Source organism: Pelobates fuscus, chromosome 4, assembly GCF_036172605.1.
Source record: "Pelobates fuscus isolate aPelFus1 chromosome 4, aPelFus1.pri, whole genome shotgun sequence".
Taxonomy (NCBI): Eukaryota; Metazoa; Chordata; class Amphibia; order Anura; family Pelobatidae; genus Pelobates; species Pelobates fuscus.
Window position 1 is genome coordinate 27,411,045 of NC_086320.1, and position 20,029 is coordinate 27,431,073.

The window sequence follows — 20,029 nt, forward strand, 5'->3', positions numbered from 1 at the left end:
TCGATTTCGGCTATCCTGGAGTACTGGATATATATGGTTGTGTCTGCATAGTTTAAAGAGTACTACTACTAGGCACTGGAAAGTGAGTATCTCTGATCGCTTTAGCTGCCTCAATTATGCACTTTATATACTACACTGTGATGTTTTTCCTTTATATTTGTGTTGTATAGGATCAATTTGCATAATGAGGATCTTTTTGGCTAGGAGTAAAATGTGTGGGTGATGATACACCTGGGCAATTCTTAGCAAATTTGGGTTTTATTTGTTTAACCTCCAGTTTACCCTTTAAATTTATTTTAAGACATTTTTATTGGCCTTTTATAATTAATAAAATAATGCTCTCTCTATAGAATAGATTACTGCACAATAAATAGAGAAAGCAGCAATAAGAAATGCATTAAATGTAAATGTAGACCTACCTTTGCCTTGTCTCTCATGGAACCCTTCCCGAGAATAGACATTTTCGTTAGAGTGTCTTCTTGTAATCGCTTCAGAGAATTTCCACGTGGACCCAAAAGCTTCCCAACAAAGTTAAACTATAGAAAACAAAATAAGCCCATGAATCAAACAGCCAGGATTGTATGTTATGCATTTGTTTTATTGCGTGGGTATGTCTGTGATTGCAATTCTCAAAACACACAGGAGAAACGTGTAGGGGACAAAACACTCTACAGACGCAAACTTAACATGGACTTTGCATGTGAGTGGATTGGACTTCCCAGAACAAACACTTTTCTTTGAATTAACCTAGTTTTAGTTTTCCTGTAATATCAGCATTTATAATGTGCCAACAGTTTCCACAGCGCTTTACAATTATGCAAGGTGGATACTTAATAAGCAGTTGACAGTCACAAGAAGTGTATCTACACTACAATGTAATTCACCAGAAAAGAGAAAAAAAAATAATAAATAGACTGCATTTAATCTAAAGCAATGGTTCCCAAACCAGTCCTAAAGTCACTCCTATCAGTCCAGGATTTAAAGGATATCCCGATTGTGTCCAAGGTTTCCCACCCGTTCTTTTTTTCTAAAAGCACCTTAGAAACAGATCTGGGCAAGCCCTAAATCTTGGACTGGTAAGGGTGCCTTGAGGACTGGTTAAATAATTTAGAAGTGTGCATTCTTCCAGCAATTTAGTAAAAAATAATGTGTATAAGTGTGTGATTCTGTGCATGATTTTCAATTTATTTAGATTTCCAAAGAGTACTTGAAGCTCAGTATAACAAGTTAAACAACAAATGCATGGCCATTTCGTCTTGAACACCAAGCACAATGTAATAATCATGCAATACACCATATATGAAAGTAAAACAAATCTCATTATAAGAGAAAAATATACAACATAGATTGCTACAAAGAAGCAGATGGATGACTATGGATAAATAAATAACATATCGGTCTTCTAATTTGTAATTACAATTATATGTTGATATTAGTTCCATTATATTCAGTATGCTGAGCCATTTTCATAGGACTCCCAAAGAGTCCAGATAAAAAAATTGTATGTCTAGAGCAGGCATAGGCAACCTTCGGCACTCCAGATGTTTTGGACTACACCTTCCACGATGCCTTACCAGCATTATGGTTGTAAGAGCATTATGGAGGATGTAGTCCACAACATCTGGAGTGCCGAAGGTTGCCTATCCCTGGTCTAGAGCTTGATAAAAAGCAAGTACCAAAAAAATATCCTGAGCCAGATAATTTGTAAATAATTCAGGAACTTAAACGTAAAATGAAAATACACTGGTGTTTTGGTAAAACATTTATAGAGTTTAAAAGCTTTCCATATTTTTTCTGTCATTCTCTCCATTAATGGTGTAAGGTTTGTGCTTCTGTACATTTTCCTTAAATGCAAATCTATGCGGGATTGCACTCTGCATGAATACAAATTTATGGATAAACCACATTAGAGAGGACTTTGGAGAAAATCCTGCAGTTTTCATGAAAGACTCCGGTAGTCAAAGCAAGCAGATATTGCGTAGAACAAAATAGGACAAGGAAAGTTAAACCGTAAAAAGGTGTTTTATTCATTTTTTCAGCTTTTTTTTTTACATGCATAAAAGTAGTATACTTAAATTTAGCTAAATCTTAACAGGTCTGTTTTTTATATTGTTACACGCACACACACACACACTATTCTTCAATATCAGGAATCTGAATATCTTGGAAAATGAAGATTGCGGTGAACCCTTGAAATGATCAGTTTTAGTGTATGTGCATATTAATAAACAATAGAAAAAAAAAAACACTTTCAAACTATACTTTATGTCTCTACACTAAAGACACGACCAGCAACACGCTTTTGTGATGACTAGTATATGCAGTGTTTGGTAAATATTGGAGTGGACAGAGTTAACCTTAAATTTCTATGTATGTTTACACAGACCAAGAACAAACAAACGGGTAACATTCTATAGGTCTAGAACTAAAAATGGTCTTTGACGAATTAAACATGTAAGAGAGTCTACCTGTACATGTGATTACACCCTGCTTAACGGATGACCAGGTATACGTAAGCTGATCAGGAGAACGATTATTTTATATTTTATAGCACGTGTTCTGGTATCTTTTACACAATACCCATTTATTTACTTTACAATGATGGGCTGGATGGCTTATAAACATCAGCAGTTCGTGATTCTATTCTGTGAATGAACCATTTTATTTTCTCTGCTGAGAAGCATTTAACACGTCTCCAATGGGTCTTCCTTGTGGGAACATGTGTATGCATTCACGCCCAGCCACTGCTGGTTTTGGGACAATTATTAATTGCTATAAAGTGACACCGCATGTGGCAGATACAAGAGGTTTTTATTTCTGTTTTTGTTTTTTTCCCATCATTTGTGGCACCATGTGGTTACCAACATCTGTCTTATTAGAAGAATGTTTAAAAGTAAAATGCTTAGAGTCTTATAAACACTGTATCTAGAATTTACATGTAGTTTGATCGTCATGAAAAGTGAGAATACAAAAAGAAACCTGACGCTTCTTTAACTTTGACAAATCCCATGGGAGGAGACTAAAATGTAATATCTAAAGGACATCCGTGCAGCGCAAAAGTGCCTTCCACCTTGAGAATATGCAAGGAGCTATTGGTGAATTGCAAACCAACACACGTTTACAGTGAGGAACTGGGTCCAACCAAGACCAGATCATTAGACCGAACTTTTCAATTGCATGTTCTCTCTCCAAAGTGCACTTTGTATTTAACTTTTGCTTCTTTAACCCCAGACAGGCCAAAATGTAGGCACATGTCTTTTATAACAGGGGGGTTGAGTTTTTCTTTGGACATTGATCTCATTTATGAACAAGTTTATTTTTGGATAAAAAAAAAAAAAAAAAAAAAGTCAAATTATTTATCTACAGACTTCACAATTAAAGTCTATAGGGAAACGTGTAGATTAATCATTTGAAAGGTTTATCCAAAAATATTAAATGGAGATCAAAGAATGAGAACCATTGCTGCAAAGACAACTACAGCGTGGCAATAAAGCATTTTGAATATTCATGCACTTGTTATTTTTCCGTTCACACAAGACACTCACCTTGGGAAACTGTTTAATAGGGATTAGGACTTTCTGGGCGAGTTTCATATTTTTATTGATTACAACATCTATGTACTGGTCTTCATTGCTCTCCTCTCCTTTCTGGACTTTTTCAATTTCTAAAATGGAAAAATCAAAAGATAAGTTAAACTGAATTACTGGACAATCCCTTAACACTTGTCACATAATCACCAATGTCAACAACTGCTCAAGCAAGACTCTTCCAAAAAAAAAAAAAAGAAGAAGATTCTACAAGTAGGGATGTTGTTCAAAACAGTTGGAAGCACTTTGTATGGGTCCCCACAAAAAAAAAAAATGTTTTATTAATAAATAGACCATTATACACACCAGAATACACTCATCGAGAAGAATGTACACTAGCATGCATCGGTTGGGCTCCTTAGATGAGAAACTATAATTACTACAATTAATTGTAGTGGCTATAAGGGAAGATAATTTGTGGGCATCACTCCCTCTGAAAACTGATGTTATACTGTGTCTAAACAATTGGACATAAAACTTCAGAGGGGCTGGCTGAAGTCTCTAATGTGATAGGGTTTCCTCTATGAAGGTTCATAAGGGTCACTTCCAGATAGAAGATTAAGGGCATTCCAGCAAATTAACCAAAGAGAATGAAACTGAATTTAAGGTAAAAGGTTAGAAGACATCTCTGCTGTTACAAGAACAAAATCCCAGTCAGTCATTCTCTCTTATCCCGATACCTCCCAAGTGTCTCTATTTAGTCTTTTTTGGGGGCCAAAAATCCCTCTGTCCCCATTTTCTAGGCACTCCATAGAGTTCGTGTGTCTGAGCTCCACAGGAACAAGGTTCCCAGTAATGTGTCTAAACTAACAGAGTACAACAAAATGCATTTGTAGCAAAGTATCTGCTCCATTTTTTGATTTGTAAAATCCACTTAAAGGGACTCTGTACTGTAGCTAATCATACTGCACATTCTGTTTACCAAAAAAAAAAAAAGCTGACTAAAGGGCAAACTCATAATGGATGCAATGTCTGCTGCATTACATCCTACATTTCAAATCAGCAATTTGCAACAGTTAAAAATAAATCATATTGAGTGGACGTATCTTATGCACACAATGCACATTTTAAATCAGCAGTTACAGTACTTGCAGAAGTCTTGCTAAATCTGTAATATGCGAATAACAATTATTGAAAGAATAGAAAATAGTATTTTCTATTATTGCACAATAAACAGCTAATGGAATGATTCCTTCAACTCCTAATACTGACTCCTATGAAAGACGAAGACAGCCTTGTAAAAATCACCCTACCAATGAAGGAAAAAAAGAATATATGGATAATGCAATATATACTTCTACATAACTTTAGTTTCACAAATATTGAGAAAAGCTGCTAGGTATACATTCCAGTTGGCCTTCAAACACAGATTATACTGATATTTCTGCAGTGAAATGTACACAAACAAGAATACGCAGTTAAAGGGTTTTTACTGCAGCAAGAAAGACTGAGCTTTAATGATATGCAAGCTCCTAACGGTACTATACACTTTATAAAAATTCTTGATGTCGATACACAGAAGTCACAACATTCCAGTGGAGGGGACTGCACTCCTTTTGTGAGGACATTTCCTTAGATGAGAATAAAATAAGAGAGGTGATGCTCCCTGCCCTTGGGTAGGCCTACACCCCCAATCACAATACCCAAACGTTTGCTTGTGAAGGCTGGCAATATGCTACATTAAACAGCATTCAAAACTTGCAGAGCAGAGTGCCTCGACCACTTTCGTTTGGATATTCAAAAGAAGCCAAACCATAGGACATCTATTGCTATCTAGTATCAGGGTTAGCCTGACCCAAACCTAGGTATATGCAAGTAAGGTATGCGTACCGGTCCTTCAGTCAAAGTCTGCAAGCATATAACACAGAAAACAAGTAAAAAGTAGGCGCTCGTAATATAATAGTCTCCAATAAATGTTTTATATTATATTATGAAGCTGCACCAAAAACAAGTGTAAAAACTCCTCAAAACACTCTTGTGAATATACTAAAATAATATTATTTTAGTATATTCACAAAAGTCTGCAAGCAGACACAGAATAAAATGTTAAAGCTGAGGTCAGGGATTACAGGAGGTACACAGAAATGAGAAACATGCCAAGGTCAGGGTTACAATGATCAAGAATGGACAGACAAGCCAAGGTCAGAAAACAGAACAATAAGTAATATATAACATACTCTTGGGTAATCAGAAACAAAGACTGGGCAATGAATTAAGAACAATCAGGAAGTTAAATATCCCAATCTGTTCAGTGATTGTGTGCATGTACAGTGATGTCACGAAAAAGTAACAAGTCATAAAAAAAGTGGCATGTCACTTTAAATACCCTATTTACTCGAATCTTATGCACCAATGAATGTTCATTTACATTTTTAAACCTGGAAGCCTATGTAATGTATGGCGAATGTAATGCGCATTTGTACATACTATACAAGATACTACTATACAACATATAGGTTGATAAGAGACTACTGTCTTCTGACCCGGGTGAAATTCTGAAAACAGAAAGCCTATCGCAGTGATGAGAATGAGAATTTTGCCTCTGTGAATTTTCCCCCGGTGATTATGTGTTGTATGCCCATTATCTCTAAAGCACCGTTCGTACTCAAATCTAAATGCACAATCAATTTTTGGAGACTTTATTTAGCCAATAAAGGTGTGCATTAGATTTGAGTAAATACAGTACATAAAAAGGCAGAGTCTGAGTGTTCCGCATCATGTACGACATCAAGATGCCACGATGTCTGCATGCGTGCGGAGTGTTGGTGGTCGAAATCCAAGTCCTCTGGTACAGGGAACACTAGGCGCAGTGAGAAGGTAACCTTACATCTCGATTGCGAGACACACATAAAAAAAAAAAAAAAGCATAGAAAAAACACATGAATGTTTTACAATATTCGAGAATAAAAACTGAACGGTATCCTTGCAAACACAAGGTAAATAAATGGAATCGGAATGATAGCCAGACAAGAAGCCGTATTGCCAAGTTTCAAACAATATTGCTTAATCAAATGTGGTCTACTGTTCATAGAATGGCATTGCTTCCACCACACTTATAAGCCAATTCATCTTTGCTACAAATAGTGACTTTTTTATTAGAACCCTGTGAAACATTAAAACATAAAAACAGCATTTAAAACCGGTAAGGCGACATGAAGGATTTCTCCCAGTCCAATCTTAGAATGCATTCTCTGTTTATTCCACTGCATAATGAATGAAGCATTTTGTTTGCGTAGGCATTTCAAATTGCAAACTAGTATAAATATAGATGCCCCCACTTTAAAAAGAACATTCTACTTTTTCACACTCTTTATAAGCAAACACAATGTATTAGATGACCATATAATTACTTTTCGCGCAAATGGCCCTCAGATCTTTAATCAGATTTTCAAGGTTGAAAGGGTAGTCTGATTTGCTTTTTGCTAATCCACAGATTACATTCCATACCACTGTTGTGTGAGCCTTTCCTAGCTTTACAATAAGTGAGAAGTATGATTAAGGTTTCTCATAAAGCCTGGGATTAAAACCTCCAAGTGCAGATGTTGCATTTGTAGCTGTGCACACATCAAAATGCGTAGCAGTATTTAGAAAATGGAGTTTAAGGATGGCCTCTGCCTTCTCTCATGTTTGATCAAGGATTAGTTGAAGAAACACACTTTACTAAAATAAAGTCAAATGGAATTTGTGACATTATCCTATATAATACAGAGAGGAAGCAGGTTTAATGCTAAAACTGTAAAGACATCCTATCTTCACAATGCCAATAATCTGAAGTAAAATTGGACCGTGATAAACCAGCATTGTCACCTTCTGACCGCTGCAACCTCCAGACTTCACTTAACCAATAAAATGGGCAAATTAGTATCTATATAGTTAATTGAATTTAAACAAAGAATTAGCAGTGACTTTAACCCCTTAAGGACCAAACTTCTGGAATAAAAGGGAATCATGACATGTCACACATGTCATGTGTCCTTAAGGGGTTAAACGGTTACTCCAACCATAACTATATGAATGAAAATGGGGCATATGGTTAGCGAAGCCTTATCGGGCTCGTGCTCTTTAAAAGGCAGATTTAGGACATTTGTCTTTGGCAAAGCAGCAGAAGACAGATACTGATCCTGCCACGGATTCATTGGCTAAGAATGTCAGCTGACCATTCCCAGCCAATTAATGGGCATCTGTGCATCGCAATCTGCACAGAATTGACATCCGTTGACCTTCAAATGCTACAAACCAGATCAACACCAGATGCAACAGATCAAGGTTGTCATGAATTACACTGCACTCCATGTGATCTCACAAGCAGTGCATTAAGAGTACATGCCGCTAACAACGTTTTATGTAACCAATATGGCAGGCACCTTACAGAGTTAGCTCAGTGAGGAGAATTTCTGGCTCTCTAAAGCAATAATAGGGATGGGGAGCGGGGGCCGGTGTTCTAAAACCATTTACATTTGAAAAAAAATGTAGCCTAACCACCAGAGAAAGATGAAAATATGATGTAGACTTGAGCTCTCATGGTTGGATAGAATAGTATCTATCAAAATGACTGTTCACCCGAAGATTCTTTATTATTTTAGAGTGTTAGCACAATCTATACCTGTATACTTTCAGTTAATTCCATTCCTCAATGATCAGATTTATTTGGAATAAACCCAGCAGGATTAAATTAACAATGAAGCATCTCCAACTCAATGGTGGCATGGGTATTCCAGTAGTTTATTTAGAGCTTTACCAAAATCTATTTTGTCATGGAAGTTCCCTACTACCATTTAACAAAAAATAAAAATAAAAATTTGGCCTACCGGATACTGTTTAACCGAAATTCAACTTGCTGATAAATAAATCAAAATAATATTTTAACATAACACACAACCCTTTGGCTTCAACTAGGTCTATATCTAAAATCGACCTGCGACAAAATCTCCCTATTTTGTGTGTACCAGTGCTCTTTTCGTATGCTGTTTGAGCAGTTGACCCTCTTTCCTTCCATATTTTGATTGCCGACCTAATCACCGAACAACGACCCCAAGGCTTGTTAACTTGAAACAAACCACATGAATACAGGTTCTCGGTGTGGCACGAATGCAGGCAGCAGGACTTAGTTGTTGAGTGCCTGGAACTCTGAGGCACTCACTCAACGACCCGAACGCGTGCTTCTGGCTGCGGCAAGCTAGGAGAACCTGGTTCGATGGTTTGTTCGACTAAAACTACCTACCATTCCTATAATATGAGCCAGGGGATTCAGTCACCTTTTTGTTGATTTCACTACTTTCTGTTCAGATGAAACGCACAAACTAAACCTACCCTTATAGCTAAAAGCGTGGAACTATTTCTGGACAGACTAATTCAGAGCGGTCGGTCAATTCCATTAACCCCATGGCGATTCGATTGTGTTTGTGGGACCTGAGCGCTTTTCAGATATATTGAGCACTCAGATCGAAGCTATCTGGGGATATGTAGACTATAGGTTATGCGAAATATGATTTTATGTATTTTAAAGTGTTTTGTGAATTTATAACTTTTAAACACTTTCTGTACCTGGAGATAATTAAGTTTACTATGGCCACTTAACCCAATTATCTGCAGGATAGAGAGGAGGGATTATACGGTTTATGTGGGAGTGTTTTACATTGTAACTGTATGTTGATTTGGCCCATCTAGTCTGCCCAATATTGCAAAATACTTTTAAAATACTTTTAAATTAGCCATATCTTATAGTTAGGATGGCCTTATGCCTATCCCACGCATGCTTAAACTCCTTTACTTTAACCTCTACCACAAAGTAATACTTCCTGATATTTTTAAACCTTTGCCCATCTAATTTAAGACTATGTCCTCTTGCTGTGGTAGTTGTCCTTCTTTTAAATATGGTCTCCTCCTTTACTGTGTTGATTCCCTTTATGTATTTAAATGTTTCTATCATATCCCCCCTGTCTCGTCTTTCCTCCAAGCTATACATGTTAAGATCCTTTAACCTTTCCTGGTAAGTTTTATCCTGCAATCCATGAACCAGATTAGTAGCCCTTCTCTGAACGCTCTCTAAAGTATCAATATCCTTCTACGGTCTCATATGTTGTCCTGGGACAGAGCTGGTTACACAGTATAAACTAGAGGAATGGTTTGACGTTTTTCTTGCCTTGATGGGTATTACCTAATGTACCAACCATTTGGAGAACCATTTTAAGATTCTTTACCACTGGTACTTTGCTTCCTCAGTCTACATAACACAATAATAAGTAGACCCAACTATCACTGTTTTCACCTCGGAGTCAGGCCTATTTAGGAAATTCCCCAAATCCATTACCAAAGTAGATAAACTAAATATAGGCAACATCTTGTTTACCTCGCTGGAAATCTTCTACCATTCCTACTATCAAAGAAGTGTTATGTATAGTGATAGAAAATAAGGCATATGAACTGGGACAACCTTCTACATTGTGTTACCAACTTCATTCTCATTGGACTAAGTGGAAAGATGATGTACAAACTGTATTGCTTGTAATTTGGGACCTGAAATACTTAAGATATTATTTGAACATAACATTTATTTCATATGTTACGTAGGTTTAGTACATATACATTCGACAGCATAAATATAAACCAAGATTGTATATTTCAGGATGGATAACCCCCCCATTGCTTTACAACAATTATTTCAACCAAGAAGCTTACAAAGACCATCCACATGCTTCTCACCTCTGAAAATTAGACCTTCATCATGTGTGTCAAATTAGTATAACGGATTTCTCAAAAGAACAATAGATACAGCCAATATATTAGAATATCTAAGTAAACAAACCGACACATGTTTGCTGGACTTTGAGTCCTCTGGCACTGTCCCTCTCTTTAGTGTGAAACCATTTGAGCAGTGTAATACTAAATAAGGGTTACTCACTGCCTGGCACCCACTGAAGGTTTGGCTAAGGCAGAAATTATACACTCTCTACTAGCCATACCAATTGATACTAGCACTGTGAAAGGCTGAAAGCAGTCAGCGGACACTCTCAGCCAATCACATTCTCCCGTTGCTGCTTAAGTTAAAGGGACACTATAGTTACCAAAACAACTTTAGCTCAATGAAGTGGTTGGATGTATAGATCACGCCTCTGAATTATCACTGCTCAATTCTCTGCCATTTAGGAGTTAAATCACTTTTGTCTCTGTTGATGCAGCCTTAACCACGCATAACTGCATGAAAAAATAAAATGGGTTCACTTTTAAATCAGATAGTAGCTTACTTACTTGCTCTCTAAATTGAACTTTAAAATCACTTACAGGAGGCTCCAGCAGAGTCTAGCTGACAATTAATAATGCAGGAGATTAATTCTAAATTAATCAGAATTTGCAATAAGGAAATGTAAACATTAGATGAGTCTTTACAGGAAGTGTTTAGGAAGACTTAGCAAGTCATATGCAGGGAAGTGTGCCTAGGGCTGCATAAACAAAGTAATTTAACTCCTAAATGGCAGAGAATTAAGCAGTGAGACTGCAGGGGCATCATTTATACACCAAAACCACTTCATTAAGCTAAAGTTGTTTGGGTTACTATAGTGTCTCTTTAATGTCCCCTCCAAAGCAGCATAGATGGGCTTCAAGAGATTCCAGTCTAGCATTAAAAATGGTTTAATACAGAGAGAGTGCAAGGGGGATACAGACACTATAATCACTTCAATGAGATGAACCAGTTGCAGTACCTCTTTAATATGGATTTATTCTGCCCTTCCGAGTCTCCTCTAGAGAGTCTCAGGTTTACATAAGGTCATATGTGTGTGCAGCCTATTGCATTAGGGTGTGCACCCTAAAGCACAAACACACGCCGCGTGTGTGTATATATGTATACATATACATATACATACACACACACACACACACACACTGCTGTGTGTGTGTGTGCGCGCGCTGTGTGAGGGTGGTTTCAGGGTGTCGTTAGTCTGATGTGTGTGTGTGTGTGAGGGTGCTGTTTGTGTGCTGTGTGTGTTTGTTAGGGTCCTGTTAGTGTGCTGTGTGTGAGGGTGCTGTGTGTGTGAGGCTGCTGTGTGTGTGTTTGTGAGGGTGCTGTGTGTGTGCGCTGTAGGTGTGGTTGTGCGTGCTGTATGTGTGAAGGTGCTGTATGTGGATGCTGTGTGTGTGGGTGATTGTGGGGGTGGAGGTGAGGGTACATTACTCAATATCCCCCCTCCCTTCTTACCTTATGTAGGGAGGGAGGATTCTTGTTCCTGCTGCCATTCCTGGTGGTCCAGTGGAGAGTGAACTCTAGCCTGTGGGGCTAAAGTTCACTCTCGCAAGATCTGAGCGTTCTGAGCGCTCCGATCTCGCGAGAGGAACCCTGTGGAGCTGCTGGTTGAGCTCCCCGGGTCCTCTCCTGCCTCCCTCCCTGCATGTGGGGAGGGAGGCTTAGAGCAGAGCCTGCGCTTGGATAGTGCTGGCTCTGCATGCTGGTCTCACTGCATATGCGCGCCGCGGGGATTAGGGTGTTCCCAGGCACACCCTGTGCGCATGCCTATGCATAAGGTACTAATGGTAGCGTTAACATCTTAATATTGTAAAACCCAGTGTCACGGTTTAACCAAAAGACGTATTTTTGTCTAGAATTGTAATTCTGAGCAAATTCACATGACCCTTTCATTACAGAGTTAATAAAAAAAATAAAAATAAACACACTAGGAAAATCCTAGCATAAGTTAAAATGTAATCATGGCTTGATCGATACCTAGTTTGGGAAACCTTTCAGACAACAGTTATGCTATCCGTACAAATGCGGTCTGAACCCTAAATGAAAGAGTAAATGGGATTATCTTGTATCCTAGGAAATGGATTAGGCAGTTTAATAAGGAAATTACGCAATATCATCTAATTCACTATAAACACTAACATCGGTTCTGTGTAGATCTATGACGTTTATTACAGAAAAACTTCAAAAACTTCCACTTCAATCTCAACTATTGTTTAACAAGCAGGGCAAATATCAGTGCCACAGGGATATTAAATAATATGCTCACAATTTGGGCCATTATTAGGAGAGAAAAACATTGCATGGCTTTGACTGAACACATTGTCACATTTTCTAACTTATTTGATCTTGGCATAAGTAGAAACCTAAAAGAAGACATTAAAAATGTAAGACCACCCACCAAAGCTATAACATTATACTTGGCTTTCTATAGCATTGATAAACGTAACCCTTTTCTGGTTGGTTGGCAATTAAGGATAACTGCGGAAGTTTTCATAATTTAGTATTAAATATTAAAGTAATAAATTCAGAGGGTACGTGATGCGTCAACTAACAGAAATGGAAACCTGCAGCCATAGAACATAGTGTATAGAGTGAATTGATTCTTTAAAATCGTATATCTTTAGAAGAGTATTTTCCCTGCAGAGGTCAATGGAAAACAAAAAACAAATACAAAAAAAAAGAAAAAAACACAACTTGAATTTGAGCTATAGGTTTGTAATTTAAAGGATTTCTTCGACTGTCCCCATACAGAACAGAAAGGGCTTAAATTTATTGTGGCATATACATATACAACTTCTCATTTAACAAAAGATTACACAAAAATGCAAAAAATTAAAAATGGTTCACAGTTTTGGCGATGTGTGTATAATTACTGCAGCATACGTACTCTGATTTACCTACAGGTACAGGTAGCTTGACGCGTATTATGTAGCAATTTAACTCCCAATCGCTGCTAAAAATTGGAGTAGAATTTAGATCCAATTTTTAATATAGTCACACATATAATCAAGGTATTTACATAATTATTTTGTAAACCTGATGTGTGCTACTATAATGTGTTCAGCTACATCTTTTGATTTCAATGATACCCCCAATGTATGTCTTTCTCACGATCCTGTGAAGCTACAGTGTCATAAAAGAGAACTGACCATTTTAGTTTTTACAGCTAGACTGATTGGATGGGCTTATGCCTAATTTTGTGACATTCTAGTGGTTTATTTGTTCAAATGATCCCACAAAAGCCTACCATTTTTAAAATTAGACACATCTGGGAGGTCTGATATGGTATATATTGTGCCATAACGTGTTGCCCTGTTTTACCAGTTTATGTCAAAGTTTGTAGGAATTTTCAACAATGCATTTTTCAAATCTAATATGTTCCACTGATCAAAACTTCAAAATTGTGCTCAGCAAAACCTTCAAACTAAAACAATTCTGACAACGTATGCCTTTGGCACCATCTTGCAAAATTGCAGTGTTATAACAGATCTGACTTTCAGTTTTTACAGTTAGAAATTTGATAGATGAATTTGATGGGCCCAGTTTATATTTTTTGGGGCATTGTAGCAGTTTCACAGTTCAAATTACCCAAAAAATGCATACCATTTGTGAAAGTAGACATCACAGGGTATGTTACATGGTAATTATTGAACCCTATTATACAGCTATTTTAGCACCAGTTTCTTTAAAATTGTATGGCATTTTATTTTCACATTGTTTTACATGCACATTGCAATTTAGCACAATATTTTGTAAACTTTAGTTACTGTAATAAATGTCACTAAATCATGCTCAACTATATCTCCTGTTTACAGACTGACCCTCTTCGTATACCCTTGTACATTTTGTGAAAATACTAAGCTGAATTTATAAACCAGCCCAATGCATTTTTTTTTTTTTGAAATGGCAAATTGAAGATGGGTTTATGATGCAATTTAGTAAACCACACTTACATTACTCAATACATGCATACCACTTGAAGAGTGGACACCATGGGGACTAGGACTTGACATATTTTTAGCTTTATTTAGGTGCCATGTTTTCACTTTATTTTCCCTCAAAGGTTGTGGTATTAATTTTTATTTTTCAATTTTGTACACTTGGCATTTTGTTCGGCTTATTTTTTACATTACATGTGTCCCACTGTAATACAATTATCAACTATCCTCAGCAACATCTTTTGAGTACAAGGACGCCCCATTTGTATATCTTTGCAAAGTATTAATTTTAACCCGTGTCTAAATCCTTAATTGTTAACAAAAACCTAATTCTAAACCAAATCCTTACTCTAACCCTTAATCTTAACTCACACCAAAATCTAAATATACTCTTAATCCTAATCTAAATCCTAACCCTAAAGTATTAGAAAGATTCCCTCTACTGAGGTCAGCAGAGCAATGCCTTGCTGGCCCAAATCCTAATCCACGCTCCAAACCTTAAATATAAATCTATTAATAAACACAACACTAAACTGAATATTTCTTCTAAACCTAATTTTCGTCCTTAATCCTGATCCATAATCCAAAAAAGTTTCCCTCTGATAATATCAGCACTGATATCATCACCCATTTCAAGTGAGTTTGCCACAAGTTCTTGGAGGGGCCTGCTTGCTAGCCTCCTGCCCACTGACTATGCACCCTGTAAACTGTAATATAAAAAAAGCCTCCGTTTGTCTATTGGAATTATATGGTTCGGTAACCGAGCAGCCGCACGAACCAGAGACAACCCTGGAGCTTGTTAAGCTTAATTGATACATTGTTGCAATTTCCACCGCTGTGGTCTAATTGTTCGTCTGGGTGGCAGCAATTCCTATGGACGACCACCAAGTGGTGGACATCTTGTTTGCATGGACCAAAACTGTGAATAGACTTCAGGGGGACTTAGCCGCGAATGCCCTGGAACTATTTTCGGCATGAACACTTTGCGGTTCCCTCGCGATTCTATAACTATTTTCGGCTATGGGACCATGCCTGCTGTCGGTCAAATAAATGTCTTCCAGGAAATTCCTGAACCCCTGAATTGATCCGGGTGATTTTTGGATATGTTGGTCACCCAGATCAAGGCTATCAGGAGATATGTATTTTTAGGGTACTTTTGGGGTGTTTTAAAAAAGTATTTTTTTTCTGTGCTTGGAGTCAATTGGATTAGAATTAGTACAGTTACTGGTCCAATTATCTCCCAGGGAGGGAGGGATTGTGTGCTGTGTGTGGGAGTGTCGTGCCTTGTAACCTTGTTATTGGTCTGTGAATTTGCAAATCAGTCCCCCACAAGGTCCTTGTGGGCATACCCCTTGCATGGGGATTGTCATATAAGGCCAAGTGTAGCTCCCATTAAACGGAGATTCGTTTACCCCTTCATGAAGTCTTGGCTCATGTTTCGGGATTGGAGAACTACATACACTCTGGGGATTGCTATATCAATACTCGCCTGAGTAAAATCACTTGCTCTTATAAGAGCTGTTTTTGCTACGCTCTCTGGACTAGGAGAGGTTCACCCACTGGAAGTCTTGGGCCCTATGTGGGTGGAGGATGGCGAGATCCCAACCAAGCTGCGGCAGTTTGTGGGGTCTACGGTGGTTATGGTGTTCAAGTACAGTGCAGCGATTGACAGATATACCAGGTCGGAGTGCAAGGCGGTCTGACACACTGATATTAGCAGAAGGAAATCCAAGCGAAAACTGAGCGGCATGTTAAAGCTATCTACTGGCGATTTTCACTATGAAAGCTTCCCATCTTTTTCATTGAATATAGTACAACCAATGCATTGAGATCGGTGCTGGGCAACTAACAAAGTCCAGCCCTTATGAAAATGCCATTGAGGGAGACCCTCCAGGATCTGCTTATACCCCGTGGGACCCCAAAACATCAGATCCAGTAAGATAATCATTGGTTGAGCTTGATTTTTCACCTGCAGTGTTCTCTATGGATTTAAAGGGCTCTATGCAGTACTGACTTCAAGCACTGCATGCATCTCAAAGAGTCTGGTGCCACTTAAAATGACACCGCTAAGAGAGATCCAATAATACCTGGGATTCCCTTGTGTGAGCAGGGATTTAACCCTGCTCACACTAAAGGAAACCAGTAGGTATATCTTGGGGTAAAATACTTGCTCAATGAGTGTTCCGGTCAAGGTTTCTTCTTGACGGTGTACATCTATAATCAGCCTCACTCCTTCAGATACTCTACGATCTCCATTGTGAGTAATCCTTCTAGTGGATTATTCAGTATGTTTTTACCACCCAAAAGGAACATTAAGTACTTATTTAGTAGGTGTGCAAATTTGATTGTACCTAGTCACTTTTGCTAGCCCTTCATATGTCCCAGCGACCACTAATAGTGAGGGGGGCAGGGGAACCAATGTGCTGCACTAGGCCTACAAGATAAACTAATAAATTGCGGGTAATTAGGTTAACCTCTTCTTGCCCAGAAAGAAACACAGAAACATAGAATGTGATGGCAGATAAGAACCATTCGTCCCATCTAGTCTGCCCAATTTGAGTTCAAAAGCAAAACACCCAGCTCCACACAGAGACTGTCTGATGTTTATGTCCAACAGAATTATGTTCTATTGAACACATGCATTGAGATGGCTCAGAACATGGTTTTCTATCCTACATAGTTCATTGGGATTAAATAAGATTAAAAGAAAAACCCTCAAAATATATGTATTATTACATAGTTACAAATCAGGTTAAATAGATTTCAGGTTAACTTTGGGTACTGGATGAAATATTTGATAAGGATACAATGTATTTATAGAGCACAAAAAAACATTTTATTAAAGGAACACTATAGTCACCTAAATTACTTTAGCTAAATAAAGCAGTTTTAGTGTATAGATCATTGCCTTGCAATTTCACTGCCCAATTCACTGTCATTTAGGAATTAAATCACTCTGTTTCTGTTTATGCAGCCCTAGCCACACCTCCCCTGGCTATGATTGACAGAGCCTGCATGAAAAAAAACTGGTTTCACTTTCAAACAGATGTAATTTACCTTAAATAATTGTATCTCAATATCTAAATTGATCTTTAATCACATATAGGAGGCTCTTGCAGGGTCTAGCAAGCTATTAACATAGCAGGGGATAAGAAAAGCTTAATTAAACAGAACTTGCAATAAGGAAAGCCTAAATAGGGCTCTCTTTACAGGAAGTGTTTATGGAAGGCTGTGCAAGTCACATGCAGGGAGGTGTGACTAGGGTTCATAATCAAAGGGATTTAACTTCTAAATGGCAGAGGATTGAGCAGTGAGGCTGCAGGGGCATGTGCTATACACCAAAACAACTTCATTAAGCTACAGTTGTTCAGGTGACTATAGTGTCCCTTTAAGGTATATAAAAAGATAAAAAGGTATTTTACCAAAACATACAGCTACAATACACCCTGAATTGTAACAACCAAATGTAACTGCTTTATTAGTTAAAAGGTACATTGCAGGCACTGTTACTGCCCCAATTCATTTAAGTTGTTATGGTGTCTGGAGTTCCAGGCACCGACATTCCAGCGTTATAACATTTTCAATGTTTTAATGCTAAATGATAGTTCCAGCATTCCATCCCACTGTTCTGCTTGAGCAAATGAGAAAAGACAAGGTTTAGCAGCAATGGGAGACTAGAATGCACTGACCTGTTAGCCTACCACAGCACACATTGTTGGTATGAATTGGTATGGCTAGAAGAGCGGGTGTAATATCTGTATTAGCCATTCCTCCAGTGGGGCCTGGACTGTGGGTGACTAGAGATGCTTATTTAATGTTTGTTTTAAACTGGTCAAAACACACTGAACTGAGCACCATACGACTCCAGGTACTAGAACTACTTTCATTAGACTAACTTGTTATTGTGTCCCTTTAATATAGGTCATTGGGTCCACAGTCATTTTTATTACAATTTCAGCCCCAGGAAAAGTAAACTCCCTGGAATCTTACAGTCTCATATAGGTTATAGAGCTCATGGTAAGAGTAGCTGCTGGTTAGGGTACCCTATAGTCCGATAGCTTGCACAACACAGCTGGAAGAGTCACTATATCACTTTCCAGCAAATATCCAGCAATAAAACAATAACTCTAGATGTTTAGCACTTCCATACAGAGCGTGGAGCCGCTGAACGCCACACTAGGAAGCTTGTCTAGAGCCTGTCTGAGATAGTTCCTGGGCAGTAATGTAAACCCTGCCTTTTCTCCAAAAAGGCAACATTTACAGTGCTCAGCCTGCAGAGGCATACTATAGACACCAGGAACACTACATTAAGCTGAAGTGGCTCTGGTGAATATAGTGTCCGTTTAATGAACAGGTCACCAAAAGGCAAAATAGAAAAAAAAAAAGTCAGCCATGCAGACTGGAGGCAATTAGATTTCAGCTAAAGCAAAGGATACACAATGGAAAACAATGTCTGATCATTGAGGGAAGTAAGATAACTTTCAAAGAAATCCTCCATTATTTAGACATAAAAAAAAAGATATACAAAAACAATTCCATAGAATTATAAAATACACACACTATGAAATTAACTAAACTGGAAATCACTGAGAACTAACAAGCTAATTCCAAGTTAAAAAGAAAACCAGCACATTGAGAAGAACAATTAGTATAGGTCCGACATCATGGCCTTAATTTGTCTCATTCTCATTAACCCCTTAAGGACACGTGACATGTGTGACATGTCATTATTCCCTTTTATTCCACAAGTTTGGTCCTTAAGGGCTTAAAAGACTCCACAGTTCTAGGTTTATTGAAGACCACTGTTACTCTTTTTTTTTTTTAGTTAAAGCAATCTCAGGTTATTTAGTGATTAAATAATGAGAACATTGATTAATTATTTTGTTAGGTCAGTCTTAAAGGGTGAGCTATATAGACCGCAGAGGCCATTAGGTGAAAAAAAAAAAATCCACACAGCTTAGTTTCTGATGATCAATTAAACCTCTGATAGGATTTAAATTAAAGGCATCGTGATTAGGTGAAGTAACGAGCCACACTAGATCAAGAAAAATAACTAAAACTGCTTAACGGAGTATCAACATGTAAATAAGCATGTTGATCTATATACAAGGGGATAAAAATGTCTCAAAAGTACAAAATATTTCTATAACATTCCATTAACAAACTTTCATAAAAAGTAACTTCCATGATTCCTAGTAAGCATACCTAATAGTACATCAGTTCTCCCATCAATCTCCAGCCTTTGTGGTGGTACATGAGTGATATCCATTACAGAACAGATAGCCTGTTTATCTCCAATGAAAACATGCATCTATTTATGGTGTATTTTTCCATTGGGGTATATCTAAAAAAAATCAGATCTCGTCTGCAGTCTGTGCAAGCCCCTTCCTTCCTCTGTAGCCCCATCTAGACTTTCTGTGTTTGTCCAATGACAGACTTCCCGACGCAGCTCAATGAAAAGTCTTTACAAGGCATGTGCTTGGAGCTATTTCTGCCTCTTAAATTTAGCTTGACTGAGCTAAACAAAGTATCAGGACCGTTATCGGATTGATTGCCATAAGTGTAACAAGATTAGTTTATAAAAGTGCCAATTTCTATTGCAATTGCCATTTTTTTCTCCCCATCCACAAAGACACACTTTATACATAATGAACTTCAGGAAGCTGAAGTGCTTTTGGGGTCTGGGGTTTCTTTTAGGAACCATAAACAACTTCATCATTATGAAAGGGAGACACTGACCTAGAAGACCTGTAAAAAGGAGTGTC

At 37.8% G+C, this 20,029-nt stretch overlaps 1 protein-coding gene across 2 annotated transcripts in view; it reads right to left on the reverse strand.

The window, feature by feature from the left end:
- Window positions 1–20,029, reverse strand: part of KHDRBS3 (KH RNA binding domain containing, signal transduction associated 3) — an 86,246-nt gene that overhangs the window by 47,038 nt on the left and 19,179 nt on the right. For both annotated transcript variants that reach the window (XR_010090734.1, XM_063451037.1), the window contains exons 2-3: window positions 3,546–3,664; window positions 420–536 (exon numbers count right to left, since the gene is read on the reverse strand). Coding sequence is in view for 1 of the 2 variants with exons in the window: in XM_063451037.1 (XP_063307107.1) it covers window positions 420–536; window positions 3,546–3,664 (236 nt within the window). In the remaining variant the exon portion in view is untranslated. The remainder of the gene's footprint in view (window positions 1–419; window positions 537–3,545; window positions 3,665–20,029) is intronic.